This window comes from Phocoena sinus, chromosome 6 (assembly GCF_008692025.1).
Source record: "Phocoena sinus isolate mPhoSin1 chromosome 6, mPhoSin1.pri, whole genome shotgun sequence".
In the NCBI taxonomy this organism is placed as follows: Eukaryota; Metazoa; Chordata; class Mammalia; order Artiodactyla; family Phocoenidae; genus Phocoena; species Phocoena sinus.
This window is the reverse complement of record NC_045768.1, coordinates 84,581,893-84,603,474: the sequence shown is the minus strand read 5'-3', so window position 1 is coordinate 84,603,474 and position 21,582 is coordinate 84,581,893. Positions and strand designations below refer to the sequence as shown.

General features: G+C 37.0%; 1 protein-coding gene across 4 annotated transcripts in view; it reads left to right on the top strand.

Moving 5' to 3' along the window:
• AGTPBP1 (ATP/GTP binding protein 1) overlaps positions 1-21,582 on the top strand; it is a 176,594-nt gene that overhangs the window by 85,886 nt on the left and 69,126 nt on the right. For all 4 annotated transcript variants that reach the window (XM_032634995.1, XM_032634993.1, XM_032634994.1 and 1 more), the window contains 2 exons: positions 4,482-4,598; positions 14,334-15,049. In XM_032634995.1, coding sequence (XP_032490886.1) covers positions 4,482-4,598; positions 14,334-15,049 — 833 coding nt within the window. The remainder of the gene's footprint in view (positions 1-4,481; positions 4,599-14,333; positions 15,050-21,582) is intronic.

Here is a 21,582-nt window from a genome sequence, read left to right as displayed (position 1 = left end):
TGGCAACCCGTTTTGCTTTGTTAAGTGGTAGAGGGGGCCATTTTAGTATCTGCAGAAAAACATCTTAACTCCTTTATTCTTCAACTGTTTAGCCCTTTTGGGGCACAGGGGGTTCATTTGACTCTTGTCTGCTTGGGCCTTTTTGTCTTGAAATGCTACATCAAAATTGGGGTACACTGAGTATTTGACTCTCTCTGGAAATAGAATCTAAGATACTGGAAGGAGATTTCTATCTTAATAGCAGATGTAGAACCAGTTTTATTATCACCAGATGTGATCACCAAGGCAAGCTTTGGCGAAATTGTCATGGTAGCCAGTCTAGACAACATGATGGCATGCATCCTGGCCTCAAGAAGCTACAAAGATGAAAAACAGTGCAGGCTCTGGTGTTCAAGGCAGAAAATCTGGGGTAACTGTGTTGGTGATTCTGGACTTGACATGGTGAAAGAACTGGTAGGATCCAAGTTAGAAGAGTTTATATTCTGCATGTAAAGTGTTCCTTAGATAACAGGAGGTATATTAAAATCAACTGTTTGGATTATTTAGGAAGTGAGTGTTTAGAGATAGTAAAATTTCCTAGATTAATATTAAGTTTATAATTTAAAGTTTTGTATTTCGATGGAAACCTTTCTTTTATGTATGTTTCCATGTGTATTAAAAACAAAGTATGTTGAGTGTAATTTATTCTTCACGGCTCAGGGTCCTCATTAAAAATATCTGTTGTGGGCTTCCCTGGTGGCGCAGTGGTTGAGAGTCTGCCTGCTCATGTAGGGGACATGGGTTCATGCCCTGGTCCGGGAAGATCCCACATGCTGTAGAGCGGCTGGGCCCGTGAGCCATGGCCGCTGAGCCTGCGCGTCCGGAGCCTGTGCTCCGCAACGGGAGAGGCCACAACAGTGAGAGGCCCACGTACCGCAAAAAAAAAAAATCTGCTGTGACCACTACAGATGTAAAGATGGAGATTGGCAGGGAAATAGAACTCAATAGGAATTTATAACAGTGATTCTAATTTTTCTGCTTGAAAATTGTCAGTGTGTATGCATGAATACATATTTTAAAATTTTTAAAAAATCGTATGGGAATAAGTTTCATATATTATGTATCATGGTCATTTACCCATAAATACATTAGTGTATATTTCCTCTAAGAACAGTGACATAGTAATCTTTCAGTGTCCTAGGGGGAATTGGTTCCAGGACCCACCTCAGATACCAAAATCCACAGATGCTCAAGTTCCTTATATGAAATGGCATAATATTTGCATGTAACCTATACACATCCTCCCATATGTTACATAACCACAATACAATTACCAACTTAATACATTTATAGTGATATATCATTTTTATCTAATCTACCATCCACATTCCATTTTGTCAGCTGATCTAATAATCCCCTTTAAAAGATTTTTTTTTCTTTCTCCAGTATAGGATCTAGCATCAGGTATTGCATTTAATTGTCATGTCTATTAAGTCTCCTTTAATTTAGAACATTTCCACATATTTCTTTGCCTTTTTTGACAGTCACATCTATATAATATACAGTTATTGGCAGCGTTATTCACTGGGGTGTTCAAGATTGCTCACATTTTCCCCATTTTACCTTAACACAGCAGTTATAATAATAAGAAAAAATAATAGATTGAATTTATTGAACAGTTAATCCTGTGCTAGTCCATGCACTTTACACATACAGGCATACCTCGTTTTATTGCACTTCCCTTTATTGAGCTTAGCAGATACTGCGTTTTTAACAAATTGAAGAAGGTTTGTGGCAACCCTGTGTGGAGCAAGTCTGTTGGTGCCATTTTTCCAACAGCATTGGCTCACTTCATGTCTCTGTGTCACATGGGTAATTCTAACAATATTTCAAACTTTTTCATTATTAATATATTTGTTATGGTGATCTGTGATCAGTGACCTTTGATGTTACTATTGTAATTGTTTAGCAATGAAGTATTTTTTAATTAAGGTATTTACATTGTTTTTTTAGACATAATGTATTGAACACTTAATAGACCACAGTATAGTATAAACATAACTTTTGCATGTATTGGGAAACCAAAAATTCGTCTGATTCTCTTTATTGCGACATTTGCTTTATTGTGGTGGCCTGGAACTGAAGCTGAGATATTTCCGAGGTATGCCTGTAGTAACCATTAAGTCCTGATAGTAATCCTGTAAGGTATGTGGTATTATTACCTCTGCTTTACAGGGCTGATAATTAGAAACCAGAGGTACAGAAAGGTTATCGGTGTAGCTGATAAGAGGTGGGACCAAGATGCAGAATAAAGCATTCCAGTGTGAATGTTTGCTTTCTTTACCACTCTGCTCTGCTAAATATTACTTTTTTTCAAGGGCTACAGAATTGTTGTCTCTTTGACACTGCTGAGCTGTGTTATCTTATTTTTCTTCTTTACCACTGTCTGCTTCTTACTCATGTTGTCTGTTACATTTGGACTTTGCTTAGTTTTTCCTTTTTATCTAAATCACATCACTTTTTTCATGCTTTAGGTGAACCTGCTACATTGTAGTGGGTATAATATCTGTATTCTAATGTGACTGTAGTCATAGAGACTGTTTTTTCCTCACCATAGTGATTCAGTTCTCTTTGCCCCAGATTTTTCAGAGTTTGGAGCATTTATAGAAACCTGGAGGTTCTGTTGTAGAAGAGTCGTCTCCAGATTGCCAGGACTTGTCAGTATATAAGCTTCAACGTATTCTTTTTTTTTCTCCTTAATTTTAGAAGAACTTTAAAGGAGTAGTAGGTTTATTTCTTCTGAGTGTGTCAGGAGCTCTTTATCTTTGTTTTTCCCCCAACCAAAACACAAAATTTCTTGCTATTGACCTCTCAAAGTATAGTTTTCTTTCCTCACTGTGCCTGTTTTACAGGAAAATTTTTTTTTAATTTTTAAAATAGCTACTTTGTAATGCTATATCTTCATAAAATAGTAATGAATATTGAACTACTAGTATGTTTAGAGTAAGGAATATCTTTTAAAATTTTTTTATTATTTTGAAAGTATTATCTACTTTATAGATAATATATAGATAATATACTATTATCTACTTTAATAGATGCTAATCAAGAAAGTTACATATTTTTGGTTCATCAATGCATAATTTAAGGATATATGAAATTATATATTCATGTAATAATTACACAATTATGATACAGTAATTAATATGATACTCTTTAAATAAAACCAGTCTTTATAATTTATGGCAATGGAGAAAATCTTTTTATTGGTTAAAGAAATAATAGCTAAATTTCTGAATATGAAATATGAGAAATATATAGTATATTGTTTTTTAAATTATGTGTTAATATGACAATATATAAATATAATCAGGTACATGTATATAAAGCATTTTAAGGATTGACACATAGTAGAATGAATTTAAGTCTGAAAAATAAGTACTTTACTCTGATAGTAAGATAAATGTAAAATTGAAGATGAATACCAATTGAAAATTAATAAGTGGTCTTATTAACTCTCTTTAGCCATCAGTGAAGGTAATGATGGATTTGTATTTGTGTAAGGCCAGAGTTGTTGAGGGTCCTAGAAAATAGCTTGGATAGTAGGTAACTCACACTTGTCTTTCCATCATGATGTACATTAGCTCTTTGTACACACACAGATCAAATTGATCCTGGATACATATCCTATTCCTCCGAGGTCATATTTCTTTACATTTACCGTCTTTTTTTCCCGAAGGGACATGGAAATCATTTTTGGCTGTTGTTCCACTCCTCATTGTTTTTTTCCCCTGAAAAACAGAGTGAATGGTGGTAATGGGCTTTTCTAAGGGTGCGTGATAACCATTAGTCGCTCTTGAGGCAGTGCGTTATATTGACTAACAGTGTATTCTTTGAAATCACTGATTAGTGATTTCACATGCTGGCTCCTCTCTTTGCAAGCCACTTAACCTCTCTGTACCTCAGTTTCCTCTTTAATTAAATGGAGGTCATGATACTATCTGCTTCATAGTATTCTTATCCTTAGATCATTATGTAAAATCCTTAGCATAGTCTGTCACATATTTTCATTGCTCTAGAAAAGTTAGTTATTTTGATTATCACCACCACCATCATATACTTACATTTTTCAATTTAGTTTTCTTAAGTTTTACTGCCCTTTAATCTGAGCAAAACGATGGTAGTTGGGGAGATTTGGCGGGGGGAACATAGTTTAGTTTCGATCTTGATGTTAGTTTTTCTATCTTGAGGAGCCCAAATACCATGCTATGTTAGTATAATCTTTGATAAAAAGAAAACACAACATAACAACTAAAATAACAATAACACAACAACCAAAAAATGTAAGCAAATTTTAATTTACAATGAAATGAATACAACCTTTCTGCAGTGATTATTCTCTATGTACATGTAATTAATAATTTGGAAAGCTTTAAATCTGAAATGTATTTTGTAATTTTTCGTTTTTCTTAATTGGTGACATACCATTTTTATTATTTCAGAATGATGATATTGAAACGGACATTAACAAACTAAAACCCCAGCAAGAACCAGGACGAACAATAGAAGAACTTAAAATGTATGAACACCTTTTCCCTGAGCTTGTTGATGATTTTCAGGTATACAGAAAATTCAACATCTTAACTAATTTTAAGAAAAAGTTCTTTTTTTCTTAGACCTATAATCACTGTTTTCAGTTCTAAAAAATGAAAGTAGTGTTGCTTTTCTGAGTGACATTGGACAAATTATTTCAGCATTCTGAGCTTCAAATTGCTGTCGGTAAAACGAGAGAACTAGGCCATTTAATTTTTGGACTAACTTTTAAATTTTTAAATCATTTTTGTTTATCAAGTTAATTGACATAGTTTTTTATTCTTTTTAAAAATAATCTTTAAAATGGCATTTCAGAATCTTATGTTAAAGCCTTATTTTTTTTTTTTTTTTTTTTTTACGGTACGTGGGCCTCTCACTGCTGCAGCCCCTCCCGTTGCGGAGCACAGGCTCCGGACGCGCAGGCCCAGCGGCCATGGCTCATGGGCCCAGCCGCTCCGCGGCACGCGGGATCCTCCCAGACCGGGGCACGAACCCGCGTCCCCTGCATCGGCAGGCGGACCCTCAACCGCTGCGCCACCAGGGAAGCCCTAAAGCCTTATTTTTATCAGTTGCTTTCGACTGAGGGGAGATGAGAGCTGAGAAAATGCTTAATTAAAAATATAGTCTATGCTCGTTGAATTGTTTTTCCTGATAGTCACCATATAAGCATGGAAGGTTGGGGAAAGAGGACAACTGGAAGTCTTTGAATCTAAGTTGCTTCATAAGGACAGTGACTTCTTGTTAACATTTCTTACCCTCATTTATTTACTGGAACATAGTATTCAGCTTGGATTGCACAGCAAGTAAAGCTGATTGAATTGATGGCTAGTAGTAAATATAGTTTCTAACGCTCACTCTGCTGCTCACTTTTGGTGGGTCCTTGAGTAAGTCCCTGAAACTGCCCAGAATATTAAACTGTAAAATAAAGGGTTTGAACTGATAATCGTAGATTTATTTAGCCCTTGCTGCCAACCCCCGCTCCCTCTCTCCCCAACCCCTGCCCCCCCCACCCCCCGCCAAGTTTCACACACTAACAGTGTATTCTGGTTATAATTCCTGGTTGCAATAATTCCTGGTTGCTCAAAGAAAAAGACTTAAATGTGAAGCTGTATGTGAGAAATAAAAACAGAGAAATACTTACTAGCTAATGTTTACATTTCACAGTTCTAATTATTCAGGTTTCTCTTTGGGAACTAATGAGCTTTTGGATGCAATAGAAGAAGCAGCAAGTTGCTCCCTCTCCCCCTCCCCCAGTGTCTTGGTACTCCCCATAGATTTGGGGTATGTTGGAAGGTACGTTGAAATCAGGGGTAGTAGAAAGAGGGCAGGAATGAAGGAGAGGTTATTTGTCAACGAAAAAGAAGAAGACAAGAAGAGGCATTTGGGAAAGGATACAGGGTGATTTTCTTTCATGCCACCTACAGGAAGTATCTGGCTGCTCTTTGCACACTTTTGTGCCCAACTAAGAACCGCTTTAAAATAAAACTCCAGAGATAACAAATACTGCCAATGTAAAGCAGAAAAAATATATTGTGGAAGGGGTTTGGGGAAGGAATTGATTATTCTGTGAAGAAATGACCTATTTTCTTCTCTATTTGTATACATATAAGAATTATATAATGTGAGTAAAAACTGTAGGAGTTTTGATGTGGGAATAGGGATGACTAGTTTTTTAATAGGTGTTAAGGTCAGGATTTTGATCCTCATTATTTCACAAGCCAGTTCTTTTCTTGTAGACTATGTTGATGAGTACTGGTACATTTGCCTATTAGTTCAACAACCAGAATAGGCCACCCGTGATGGTTTCCTGCTTGGCACCTTTGAAGAGCTGGCCAACTTGTGCTTTAGTTTGGCGGCTCCTAGAACAGACTCCTACTTTTGGCCTGACTTGGTGTGACCAGGGTCAGATGGTAAAGACAGGTGTGTCTGAGTGTTAAGAGCTCTGAGGATTCTTCCCAAGTGAGCTACCCCTTTTTACTGTGTTTAAGCAAAAGAAGTTACTTCCAGTATTTCAGATAGTACATATTTATTAATGCCATATTTTTAAAGCTTAAAGTAGAATAGTTAGCTCTATGTATATAGTATATGTTGCGGGAAATAGCACATTTTCTTCTATGTACGTAATTGGAAAATCATTCTAAAGTAATTGTGTTGGCACACTTTCTCATTTTTCAGTTTCAGAGGAATGCACTGTTCAAACACTTTAATCTCTAATTTTTTAAGTGTGTGTTGGAACTATGTACAGGCTGTGATATCTAAGTGATGTATTTTTGAGAATTAAAAATATTTGGTTGGCTCTAAATAGGAAGTGTTTGAAAGAATGTTTTTCAGCTATCATTGTATCAAATGATACAATGATATGAGATGGCAGATCATGAGATATTAAACAGAAATGGAATTAATTTTGATTATGACTTTTTCCACTTGGATTTGCATGTCACTTTCAACATCAACCACTGAAGCTTAAAATTACTTGATGTGTTTGTTTTTACCTGAACACCACCCACTTTGTTTCCAGATGTGTTAAAGCTACTATTCAATGGCCTGACGGAGGCAGAATGAGTGCATTTGAAGTCCACATAAAGAATTAATTAAAGTAGTTAGCAACAGACTTTTTTAAGGGGACCTTACGCATGCTTTTAAAGCTATGATTATTTATTTGTAGTGACAAGTATAGTTTTATTTTCTTTTGTTTCTTGATAGCAGAATATTAGAAGTGTCAAAATCCTGCATTTTCACAGCTCTGTTTTCATACATCTGTGGTAGCATGATGACATTTACCATATGGACTTTTGTTATGTTTATTTCTTTCCCCTCTTTTTTTTTTTGTGGTACGTGGACCTCTCACTGTTGTGGCCTCTCCCGTTAAGGAGCACAGGCTCCAGATGCGCAGGCTCAGTGGCGATGGCTCATGGGCCCAGCCGCTCCGCGGCATGTGGGATCCTCCCACACTGGGGCACGAACCCGTGTCCCCTGCATCGGCAGGCGGACTCCCAACCACTGCGCCACCAGGGAAGCCCCTCTTTTTAATTTGGTTTTAAATTTTTATTAAAGTTATGCATGGACAAAGTTTAAAGAGCAAATAGTTTTACATAGTCTAATTAGGAAAAGCTGTAGTCTCCTTCCTATCTGCTCTTTCCTACAATCACCTTTCCATATGTTTTTGAAGTTAATCCCTGTATTTCTAAATGATATGTTTACAGTGCCATGTCTTGATATTTCCTGCTTTCATTCTCTCTCTCTCTCTTTTTACTATCATCTTAAGATAGACGTCCAGTAATTTTCAGCTTTTCTTCTCTTCTAATATTTACATTTTGAGGCTATAAATTTCCCTCTAATTACTGTTTTAGTTGCATCACACAGGTTTTGAAATTTAGTGCTTTCATTATCTTTGTTTTGAAACTTTTTTTCCATTATGACTTTTTCCTTTGATTCATTGGTAATGTCAGAGTTGGCTTTTTGATTTCCAGCTTTTTGTTTATCTTTTTATTGACTTCTAGCATATTGTAGTAGGATGAGAGGACATATCCTTTATGATTATAATCTTTTGAAATTTTTGAGGCTTATAACTTTGAATATGGTCAATTTTTGTTATTATTTCTCATGTCTTTGAAAAGAACTCTGCTGCAGTTAGGCACGGTTGTATATTTGCCTAATAGGACAAGATTGTTAATTGTGTTTAGAAGCTCTTTTCTATCGTTATGGATTTTTATTCCTGTGTTATCAATTACTGAGAAAAGTGTGTTAAAGATTTCTCATTATGATTGCAAATATGTTTCTTTTTGCAGCTGTGTCAGTTTTTGTTACATATTTTTGGAGGCTTATTATTTATTGTGTATAAGTGTAAATTGATTTCTCTTCCTTTCAAATTGAACTTTTTTTTTTTTTGGCTGCGTCAGGTCTTAGTTGCGGCATGCAGGATCTTTCCGTGCAGTGCATGAGCTCTCCATTGTGGCACGTGGGCTTCTCTCTAGTTGCGGTGCACAGGCTCCAGAACACATGGGCTCTGTAGTTTGCAGCATGTGGGCTCTCTAGTTGAGGCATACGGGCTCAGCAGTTGTGGCATGTGGGATCTTAGTTCCTCGACCAGGGATTGAACCTGTGTCCCCTGCATTGGAAGGTGGATTCTTAACCACTGGACCACGGGAATTCCCTCAGATTGAACCTTTTATTGAAGTTAGTTTTTATCTGTAAGACTTTAAGGCAAAAATTTTTTAAAGAAAATATTAATGTAGTTACATAAATTTTAGTTACTTCCCTGGTATCTTTAAAAATCTTTTCACCAACTTCTTATTACCCTTAGCTGTTTATCTTTTAAACAGCATATAGTTGGATTTAAAAAACTCAAGTCTGAGTCTTTGCTATTTAACTGGAGTGTTTAGATCACTTACATATAATTATTCATATATTTGGATTTGTGAGATCTTATTTTGTATTTTCATTTGTTTCATCTCTGTGTCTTTTTCTTGCCTTTGTTTGGATTATTTTTCCTCGTTTCAGTTTTTTCACCTTTTTATGAAGACTATACAGTCTCATTATTTTAATTTTATTCAACTTTCTTGAGGTATAATTTATGTGCAACAAATTGCATTCATTTAAAGTGTAAGCTTGACATATATGCAAAAATTCTAGTTACTCTTTTTTAAAAAATTTATTTATTTCATTTATTTTATTTTTGGCTGTGTTGGGCCTTCATTGCTGCACGTGGGCTTTCTCTCGTCGTGGTGAGCGGGGGCTACTCTTCGTTGCAGTGCACGGGCTTCTCATTGTGGTGGCTTCTCGTTGAGGAGCACAGGCTCTAGACACGTGGGCTTCAGTAGTTGTGGCATGCGGGCTCAGTAGTTGTGGCTCGCAGGCTCTAGAGCATAGGCTCAGTAGTTGTGGCGCATGGGCTTAGTTGCTCTGTGGCATGTGGGATCTTCCTGGACCAGGGCTCAGACTCGTGTCCCCTGCATGGCAGGTGGATTCTTAACCACTGCGCCACCAGGGAAGCCCTCTAGTTACTCTTGATAAAATAGTAAATATATGTATTTACTAAATTCTGAAGTTAATTAGGATCTTTCTTTTCTCTTCTTAATTATAAAACGAAACTTAGGATACTTTATATACACCTCCCAAACCTTCAAAACTTACATGCTTTGAATTTATATTTTAACTCTAGCTTTTAAAAAAAACCTCATATGATGCTACTGCTTTGTGTTTAGATTCAGTGTTTAAGATTTACGTACATTTTCACTACCTTTTAATTTTTTATTTCTTCTTGTTTCTCAGACTTTCTGTCTGAATTGCTTTCCTCCTGCTTGAAATGTTTTATAGTATCTGTCTGTCTCTTTTTTGGTCCAAAAATGTATTTATCTTGTAATTCTTCTTGAAAGTCAGTCACTGTTTGCCTCTAGCTGCTTTTTTAAAATCAACTTTATTTAAGTGTAATTTACATGCAATAAATTACAAATACTTAGGTTCAATGAGTTTTAACAGATATATACAATTGTGTAGCTACCAACCCTGTCAAGATGTAGAATTGTTTCTGTCACCCCAGAAATTCTGCCTGGGTTTCTTTTTAGACAATATCCTCATCTCTTGCCCAGGTAACTACTGATCTGCTGTCACTCCAGGTTAATTTTGCCTGTTTTGGAATTTCTCAAAACTGGGCTCATATAGTATGTTCTTTTTTGTGTAAGGCTTCTTTTGCTCAGTATGTTTTTGAGATTCACCTGTGTTTTGCATTTATCAGTGTTTTTTTCCCCTTATTGCTGAGTAGTATTTCATTGTACGAATATACCACGATTTCTTTATTCACTCACTTCTTGATGAGTATTGTAATGTTGGCAGTTTTGGGCTATCATGAATACAATTGATACCACCATGTGTGTACAAAGCTTTTTTGTAGGAAAGCTTGTAGGCAATATGCCTTCATTTCTCTTGGATAAATACGTACAAGTGAAATTGCTGGGTTGACTGTATGTTTTCACTTTATAAGAAATTGTTTCTGGTGACTTGTAAGATTGTTTCTTTAGCTTCAATGCTCTACAGTTTCCCAGAAATGTTTGTTAAGTGTAGGTATTTGTTAAGTCTTGTTTGGGATTCATTGTGTTTTGGAATCTGTGAGTGTTGTTTTCTCATAAGATTTGGAAAAATTCTTTATTCTCTTCTTCAGATACTGCCTCTTTCTCTTTTCTTTTGGCATTTCTAATTGAATGTAGATTTTCTAACTCTCTTCCATATCTTTTAACTCTTTTTTTTTAATGTTTTCCTTCTCTTTGTTTCTCTGTGCTGCATTTAGGTAATTTCATCAGAACAGTCTACCAGTTCCCTAGTTCTAATTTTTGCTCCATCTAATCTATCAATAGAAACATACATTAGGCATTTAAATTTGTTTTTGATGTTTAGAAGGTTTAAAAAAATGTTTCATCAATCTTTAACTTCTTGTTTCTTGTCTTTCATTTCTTTGAACATATTAGGTATAGGCACTCCTTAGTCTTATAGTTTTAGTGTCTGAATTTCTTGCAGTTTTTTTTTTTTTTTTTTTTTTTTGTGGTATGCGGGCCTCCCACCATTGTGGCCTCTCCCGTTGCGGAGCACAGGCTCCGGACGCGCAGGCCCAGCGGCCATGGGTCACGGGCCCAGCTGCTCCGCGGCATGTGGGATCCTCCCGGACCAGGGCATGAACCCACGTCACCTGCATCGGCAGGCGGACTCTCAACCACTGCGCCACCAGGGAAACCCTTGCAGTTTAAAAAAAAATTTTTTTTTTACCATGAGCTGCTCGTTTTCTTTATAATTTTGTGGAAATTCCAGAAGTTTTTGTTGTTGTTGCTTTTGACAAGCACTGTAATAGATTAAATTCCTCATTGAGGATTTTTGGACCACCCAGATAATGTGAATTCAGGCTGCAAATTCATGTGGTGTGATAGCAGGCTTTTGGTACCATTTTTTGAGTAGTGCTATTCTTCACCCTCTTAAGGTGCTAAGGTTTGAGACAGCTGACTTTCCTTGCTATTATTTGTTTTGTGGTAGGGTATTTCTAGGTCCTCTATATTGAAGGTTTAGTTTTCTGGGGTTCCTCTTTACGGAAAGGGTATCTTCTGTTGGACTCCCCACTTTATGCAAGCTCTGGGTTACTCTCCTGTTCTTTATACTTTTTGAGATGGGAAAACCTATACCCTAGGTCACCTGTTTTAACAAACATTTTTCAAGTGAAAGCCAGCTTCAGTCTTACAGCTTTGGGATCCCGTCTTCACTTACTATTTGGTTTTTAATCCTTGCTTTCTTATTCACTTGCTGTCATACTTAAAATGTTTTAATATCTTTTTTTTTGGCCGTGCCGTATGGCTTGCAGGATCTCAGTTTCCTGACCAGGGATTGAACCCTGGGTCAAGGCAGTGAAAGCTCTGAATCCTAACCACTAGACCATCAGGGAACTCCCAAAATATTTTAATATCTTTTCCAACAGTTGTAAATGTTTCTGTGGGGTAGATAACTAGCCCACCAGGTTTCCTACAACAGATTTTTAAATGCAGATTTCTTCCCTTATCTATCACTTTAGAAAAAAATTTTTTTTTTTTCTTTTGTGGTACGTGAACCTCTCACTGTTGTGGCCTCTCCCATTGCGGAGCACAGGCTCTGGATGCACAGGCTCAGCAGCCATGGCTCACAGGCCCAGCCACTCCGCGGCATGTGGGATCTTCCCCGACCAGGACACGAACCCGTGTCCCCTGCATCTGCAGGCGGACTCTCAACCGCTGCGCCACCAGGGAAGCCCTAGAAAAAATTTTTAAAAACTATAGTACCTAATGTTGTCAAGGAAGAGAAAAGTTGAAATAGATACTCTCATATACAGTTACTGGGAATAATATTAATATTTTTGGAAGGCATTTGGACAATTTGTACTAAACATTAAAATTGATTATAGTATCTGGCTCTGTAATGCCATTTCAGTGCTTGGGAAATTATCCTAAACAAAAAATTTATGCAAAAGGATGTTCATTACAGAGTTCTTCATAATAGCAAAATTTTGGAAATGGCTTAAATATACATCTTATTTGTTTGTTTAAATCCTTCCATATTCTGTGAAGGATTTAATGCCCAGCAATAGAATAAAGGTTAAATCCACTGAGTTTTTTTTTTTTTTGATAAAGTCTTACATAGACCAAAAAAATGTCTAAAAGTATAAAAAGAGAAAAGGCTACTTGATCTGTCAGCAGCATCCTTTTTTTAACTTGTCTTCCAGGACACTTTTCTTTCCTGGTTTTCATGTTTCCAGCCCAGCTTTTTCTTCTCCATCTCCTAGTGTTTCATTTTCATCTCCTCAACTTCTTAAGATTGTAGTATCCTGAGGTGTACAGTCTGTTGTCTTCTCTTATCTGTCTGTTTCTTTCCACTGATGATTTCCAGTCTCATGGCTTGGAGTAGTATCTGTATGTGAATGACTCTCAAAGTAACATCTTCTGCATACACCTTTCTTCTGAATTCTCAATGCATACATTCAGCTGCCTGCTTTACATCCTTGTCTATATGTGACTAGCTCACACTTAACATTCCAAAGCTAAACTGATGCTTTTCAGTTGTTCAGGCAAATACTTTGGTACCATCTGTGACCTCTCTTTGTACCTTTTACCCTGTATCTGGTCTATCAGGATATCATGTCTTTTTGGCCTCACAATGCATTTAGAATTCAACCACTTCTTACCAACTTCCGTAGATTACTGCAGAGGACTCTTAATTGGTCTTCCTGCTTCTATTACCCCCGCCCGCGCCTCCCCAGAAAGACAGAATCAAACTAAACAAGAAAGAATTACGTAGCCCCAAATGCCTAAATGCTGTGGTTAAGAAGCCTGCACTACAGTTTTGGTTTTTGTCTTTTCCCCCCACCCCCTTCCCCAAATATGTCATGTCATGGCACTCATCTTCTCAGAACCCTCCACTGGCTCCCAGTCTCATTCAGAGTAAAAAGCAAAATTCTTACAATAGTCTGCAAGGCCCTACAGTGTCTGGTCCTCTTTACCTCTTGGACTTTATCTTGGTCTGTCTGTTCCAGCCATCCTAACCTCCTTGCTGTTCTCTGACCACACCAGGCCTTCTCCCACTCAGGGGTCTGGGAAACGTCAGCCCTCTCTGTCTTTGCTTATATCTGCTCAGTGAGCCTTCCCTAATCAATGGCATTAATATTGCCACCCACCTATCCTCCCCCTGGCACTTCCAGTCCACATTACCCCTTTCCCCCTCTTCTTTTGCTTTAACACTTTACCCTCTAACATCCCATAAAATATATTTGTATCATGTTTATTACTGTTTCTATTGACAGTCCTCTCCCCTCCTTCTGTAGAAGAATATAAGCTGCAAAAGGGAAGAGTTGTTTGTTTTTTTTTAACTGATGGGTCTTAAGTGCCTGAAACTGCTTGGCACAAAACAAACACTCTAAATATCTGTTGAATTAGTGAATAGCAATTTAGCTGTTCTGTTTCCTTTAATAGATTTTGGATAATTTTAATGTCTCTATACTTTTCTAAAATTTCTCATATTTGTTATATATAGGCACTATTTTTATAATAGAAAAAGTAAAATTAAGTGTAATGAATTTTGTGCTGGTTAAACATTTTGTCCTTTATTAGCAAAATTAAAATATACCCTGTTTTATCCATCTTTAAAATTTTCAAATGTTAGGTTTCTGAATCAGCATATAAAATGAATATGATCTTAGTTTTGTTAATATGTATAAGTATTCACATATAAAATATTAAACTTATTTTTTATTTTCAAAGGACTATGATTTAATCTCCAGAGAACCAAAAGCTTTTGTATTTGAGGGAAAAGTACGTGGCCCTATTGTTGTTCCCACGGCAGGAGAGGAAGCGTCTGGGAATTCCAGCAATTTGAGAAAAGGAGTTGTAATGAAGGCGACTGTGTCTCCTAAAGGAGATGAAGATAATAAGAAACCAGCCTGTGCGGATCTGGCAAAAGAAGACATTAAAGATAATGACAGAACATTACAACAGCAGCTAGGTGATCAAAACAGAACTATTTCATCGGGCCATGGCTTAAACAATGATATTGTGAAGGCCTTGGACCGAATTACATTGCAGAATATTCCTTCTCGAACAGCCCCGGGTTTTACTGCAGGAATGAAGAAGGACTACAGTCTCCCTGTCACTGCCCTTACATGCGCTAATGCATGTTCACACGTGGCTGCTTGTGGGAATGTTCTGTTTGAGGGAAGAACTGTTCAGCTAGGCAAGCTTTGCTGTACTGGAGTCGAAACTGAGGATGATGAAGACACGGAGTCTACTGCATCAGTGGAACAAGCATTAGTTGAAGTTCCTGATGGACCAACACTCCACGACTCAGATCTTTATATTGAGATTGTGAAAAGTACAAAGTCTGTCCCAGATTATTCGGAGGTGGCTTATCCTGATTATTTTGGTCACATTCCTCCTCCATTCAAAGAGCCTATTTTGGAAAGGCCTTATGGTGTACAAAGGTGAGTTGTAGATTTCCTCTTCCTCATAAACAAGATCATTGTCAAAATATGGAGCATGCTGAAAAAAACTGCTTTGGGTATTTAGGAAGAAAATTACTCTTAATTAAAGTTAGTGTCGGCAGAGCCCCCTCACCTCCCGCTCGTATCCCTCACAAGCAACCTGTAGTAATAAATCTACTTCTTGCCTATCAAAAGAAAAAAAATAAAGTTAGTGTCATTTTTTATCCTGCTTTGGAAATTTTGCGTTGCTTTGAAATTGTCTGTATGGGTTTACTTTATTTTCTAAGTTCATTACCTATTCAAATGAAGCCAGCATAATAAACCCGACCATTGTACAATTTAGAAATTTTCTATTTAGAATGATTCTGAAAATATAAGAAGATTGTTTAGTAATCTTTGAAAAAAATATTTTATTAGTTATATATTAATTTAGTAATTTGATTATTATTTGAACTTGATTTAGGTATATAATCTAAAAATACCAATATGGGCAGCATTATTTTGTTGTAAAATTTGGAATTGGAAATATACAATATAAAAATTTGGGATTCATAGGACCGAACTTATTAAATATTGTCAATTAATTTTAAAAATTATGGTTAGTATTAACTGTTGTCAACTAGTGAATATTGGGCCCGTAAATACATTTTTGGTGCAACTTGACTATTTTCAGAGATTATGATTAAGGGTTTGTGATGGTGGCTTACCAGTACTTAAGAACATTTATATGTTCTTGCTATGGGTATGGTATGTAATGATGAAGGAAGACATTACTGTGCATATTTGATCCTCTTTAGACTATGAGCTCCTTTAGGCAACACCTGTGTCTTATTTATTTTTTATATTTAGTATATAATATAATTAATCATTTTTACTTGGCAACTTAGTATATGTTTAATGCTACCAGTTGACTCCTTGATCCATAGGTATGGAATCACATACAACATAGCATCAGAACAAGTGACTGACTTTGCTGGGACGTGGGGCGGGGGGGTGGGAGGGTGGGCCTTTGCCTTGTCATCCACCGGTTGTATCACAGACTGCATCATCCAGAGGCGACGGGCCTCTTGGAGTGCTGGAGTGGCCTTCAGAAGGCACAGAGGAAGCTCCAACTCAGAGGAAATACTCTGCAAGGATGGGCTGCAGTCTTACAGGATGCAGTATAGGCACTAAGTTAGAAACTTCCATTTGGTTCTGTATCCCCAGTAGAAAGACTAATGGGTCTGGGAAGCAGGAGGTGGAAACAGAAATAGTCCTACTTACTGTAGCTCACAGTGTCCCGCTGGGGAACTTTGTGCAGGCGTGTGTCCCTGCACCTCTGAGCTCTGCAGCGTTAGTAGTCCTAGCCCCAAAGTGGGTGTAGTCTTTCCACAGGGGACATAGCAAGGGTACAGTTTGACTGCAAGCTGTGGTTGCCAGTGATTTACTTTAGTCTCTTGTGTCTAGGACCAGCAGACAGGACCCAGATCAGCTAAAGGAGGTAGGATTGCTTCTACACAATGGCAGCAGGTTGACTATGGGTGGCACTCAAGTGATCCACTAACTTTAAGTGTGAGTGGACACATGACGGCCACCCTGGAATGAGGATGATATGATTGCCAGGGTCTCAGACACCTAAGGAATGTTTGGGTCACTTAATCACATCAGCTACCAAGACCTGCAGAGGTGTGATAAGTGAGGCAGAGGGGAATTTTGATAGATATCGGAGGATGGAGATGAGTTGCAGCCCTGAGAATAATTGCAGTAATGGATGGGGACAGCGTTTGTCCTGCTCATGTTTTTCTTCTAAGTGTCTCCTTAGTAGAGGCCCACAGGAACTGTGGAGCAGCTGCTCTCCAAAGATGGATGGAGAAGTGGATCCATGCAGCACAAGGGTGGGCTGTGGCAGCCATGGCAATGAGTTTCTCATCTCTCCCTTCCTGAGAGAACCTGCTGTGAGGCTTTTAGTTGCCCCCAGCCTTCAGCCACTGTATTTTGGAGATCCCTTGCAGTATTATTGCTGAGACCATGTCCTCTCTGCATTGCTTCAGCCATTGGCTGACCATGATGATGGTACTAGAGCTGAGCCATTCCTGACCAATGCGGGGATCTGATCATAGGCAGTCTTTGCTCTGTGGCTTCTTGTTGGCATGGTCGAGACTTTTGCAGAGCTGCACTGCAGTGTGAGGCTCTCCTACTCAGTGTTCTCTCTCTTCCCAGAGGTAAAATCTGCTTTTTGGACAGACCTGAAGGCCTGTCACGCCTAACTACTGCTCCCTCTCCCCTTTGTTTTTCACACGTGTTTCCCCTAATAGATGTCTTGCACCGTTGGCTGCAAGAGATTGTGATTGTGTCTGGCATTTGCTTTTTGAAGGACCTGAACTGACATGCCTGGCATGAGTCAGAATCAGTCAGCAGCTAGATTTTTCTCCTTTTCAGCATCACCGCTTAGCCTATCTATCTCCTGGAAGTCAAAGATGTCATCTTGGCTACAGAAAGCTCTTCCTGAACTTTAAGTGTTCTTTAAATGCTGAGAGCAAGTTTCCTCATTACATTGCCTCAGTCTGAAAGTTTTAGTTTTCCTTATTAGCCTATAATATCTGAAGTAAGATTAGAAGGAAGGAAGATTGTGGAATTGGGCTATAACTATTATATAGGTCTCTGATTCTCAGCCTTAATTTAACCACCAAGGAGCCTTCTTATTTCCCCTCATGGACTTTGTTATGAAAGCTTTTCTCAGTCAAGACTCTTATTTAAGTATTTTACCCATTTGTGCTAATAAAAGACATAAATTCCTGCTAAGCAGAGCCTCTGATTAACATTAGATCACCTTTTCAGTTGATACATTTATTGATATTGATAAGTAAAGAAACTTGTTTTAATTAAGTGTAGCTGTACTGCAGATAAATGTATCATGGCCACAAATAGTTGTTATGCCTACTCTGTGGGTTTTCAAAATGTCTGTGCTGCAGGTGGGGAGCTACACCCTCAACTCTGGGGGCCACTGTCCTCTTTGAGCAGCTTTTTCTAGTGTTGGGCTTTGTCATTGCCTGGCTGGGTCTTTAAGAGAGGATTATTCCACCCACAGTCCCATAGTCTACTTGCTGTCTCCCCAGGACTGTGCCTTTCCTGGTAGAGGAGAAGTTTATACCGACTGGAATTACTGTGGCTCTTCTCAATCCTCCTCTCTTTCTTCATATTTATGGTGAATTCTTTCACCTCATTCCTGAAACACAGACATTGCAATTGCTTTACTCATCTAATCAACAGATTAGAAGTTCAACCTGTTGAGTATATTAGGCCACCTTCAGATTTTTTTCCTGAAGTAATTGACTTTTTCTGTTGCCTCTCTACACAGGGTAATGTACCACGGAGTTTGTTATGTTATTCAAACCAAAGCTTTAAAATATAATTTTGAAACTAAACAGCATGATAAATGATTAAAAAAGGTCACTCAGAGTTGGGATATGTGTTTTAAAGTTGGGTGAGTTGGTGCAAGTTAAAGTGCATAGGAGATTGAGCTCAAGGAAATGAAAACACAGAACACCCAATGATTTACAACCTGGTTTCCTGCATCCACTCTGGAAAATTTACAATGAGAAAAGTAGGACCCTAAAACACCTTGGAGGGTTAGATGATCTTTTTATCCTGGAATTTTCAAAGATTTCTTACCCCACTGATTTTCATCACCTTGATAAAAATATTTTTTTGTCTTCTGATTTGTTACAACAGAAATAAGTCAGAAATTATGAAGTAATCTAACCTTTGCTAGTCTCTTTTGCTGCATCATTATATATTTTGTGTGACTGTGAGTGTTGCAAAGAACACCTTTCATCTTATTTGTCATAATTTCCATTTTCATATCATTTGTCAAAATTTCCATGGGTGTCAGATATTTGATGTGAGGCAGGAATATAACTCTATGTCAGTGAAACCAAACATTATGATTCTGTTTACTTAGATGTGTAGGACTTTCCCCAGTAATGTTAATTGCTTTAGATATAACTAATGCAAAAAATATATACTTAAAATGTTTCTGAATTATCAGTACATACTAGGCAGCAATACTCTCATATTTGAGGGTTGTTACTCTTTTTCTCCTTATTTTATGTACTCTGCAAATACTTGTCAAGTATTTATGTGGAATTTGTGGTGGGCAGTGTCATCCCGATGCAGAGAGATGCAATGTGTCAAAGCTTCTTTTCTCCCATCATTTTTGAATAATGGGTAGAAAACGTCAGAATTATTTGTTCCTTCAGGTGACATTAATTTGAGACTGGAAGAACAAATGCCTGTAGCGGCAATACTTGGACAATTGGACTTGAGAGTGCTGAGGCCATGTGGCATGGTGAGGCGTTTTGGCAGGTCAGGATACTCTGAAAAGCAAGCCGAAACACATGGATTCTAGACTGGGCTCTCCCACTGACTTTGTGTGTGTATATTTGAACAAATAACTTTATTTCTCCAGATACCAATTTTCTTAACTAAAAGCAGATCACTGTTTTTGAAACTGTGGGTTGATGTCCATTAGTAGCCAGTATTGAAAGAGAAAATAGCAGTGTGTCACATCTAGTGCAGCCAGGTATTGTTTTATAAACTTTTTGTTTTAGCTCTGTGTGTGTGTATGTGTGTGTGTGCTTGCGTGCGTGTGTGTGTATGTAGGGCTGTGATTTTTTTAATGTATTTCTTGAAGGTCACGGTCAAGAAAGTTTGATAATTCATCTAGACCAGGGATAGCAAACTATGGCCCACAAGTCAAATACAGCTTACTGCCTATTTATGTTCAGCCCACCAGCGAAGAATGGTTTTTATATATTTAAATGGCTCAAAAAATACAAAGAAAAATAATATTTTGTAACACATTAAAATTATATGAAATTCATATTTGTGTCCATAAATAAAGTTTTATTGGAATACAGCCAGTCCTGTTTGTTTATATACCATCTATGGCTGTTCTTTCACCACAGTGGCAAGGTTAAATAGTAGTGACAGAGACCATGTGCCTTGCAAAGCCTAAACTATTTACTGTCTGACCCTATATAGGAAAAGTTTGCTGACCCCTGTAGCTAGGTAGTCTGAAGGCTTTATGGTTCTGTATTTGTAATAAAATATCAAATATGGGCCAGGTAATAGGTATTACTAAAATACTCAGAAGTGCTTCCTTTTTTTTGGAAATACATTGAGGATATTGATTCTAGTTTGTTTATCTTATTTGCCTCATCTTCTGAAACTTATTTTTTGAGCAAATGATAAAACATTTTGTAAATGTCAACTTTTAGCTCAGTCACTATCTGAGTGCAGTAACATTGTAAATGACTGATGTCAGAATTAATGAGGATTTACTATTTTATCATTTTCAGAAAAGGAAGCATTAGATCCCTTAAAATTATTCAGTGAAAATATCTTTTTCTCATTTTGAATTTCTACTTTATGATAATCTTTCTTGTATGTAATCACTGATCTTTTTAAAAGAAAGTACAATAAATGAATAAAATTTCATTAAAAATATCTTCACCTCATTTGGAAGGGGAAAAATCCATTATAAGATTCATATCTCAATGTGGATAATGCACTGACATTTAAAAAAAAATTATTGTAAATACATAATGATGATTACTTGAAATCCATATTTTTGGTTTAAGTTGGATCAAAAATTAAAATGAAGCATCTGAGTTTAAAGTGTGCTTAGCATTTTTCGGTGTATTTTCCTTGTATTCATATTACATAAAATTAGCATTTTGATTTTCTTCACATTGTTTTTCTGTATGTTTTAGAAAAATTGCCTAGCTGTATTTTATAAGAATAGATATTTTATTATAAAATATAATTCATTACCTTGTTTTAAAAAAGCATTTAAGGTATTTTACAAAAATACTTTCAGCAAAATAAAATGAAAAAAATGGCAAAGAAACGTGGTGACTCTTAACCTCAGAAATATGTTCAGCATTTTTCAAAGTAAGAGACATTTTTTTTTTTAAACTGGAGTATAATTGCTTTACAATGTTATGTTAGTTTCTGCTCTACAACAAAGTGAATCAGCTCTATGTACATATATATCCCCTCCCTCGTGGACCTCCCTCCCCCCGTCCCACCATGCAAATTAAAATGTACTGAGATATCATTTCCCACATATCAAAAATTGGCTAAAATGTGGAAGCTTGACAATATATTCTATTGATGAGGCTGTGGAGAAACAGGCTCTCACATACATTGATAGTGGGATTTTCAATTGACAATACCTCTTGTGGAGGGCAGTCTGACAGAGTCTATCAAAATTAAATTCCTTTGACATGTTAATCCCACATCTGAAAATTTATGATATATATATATATATATATATATATACGATATATATGTACATATACACATGTAATTTGCACATCTACGTTCAAAGTTTTTCATTGTAGCATTGTTTTGAGATTGGAAGCAACTCAAATGCCCATCGATCAGAGACTAGTTAAATAAATTATGGTATATCCATTCAATGAATACTTTGCAATGATTAAAAAACAAAAAAAGATCTCTGTACACTGATAGAAAGAGCTACAAGATGT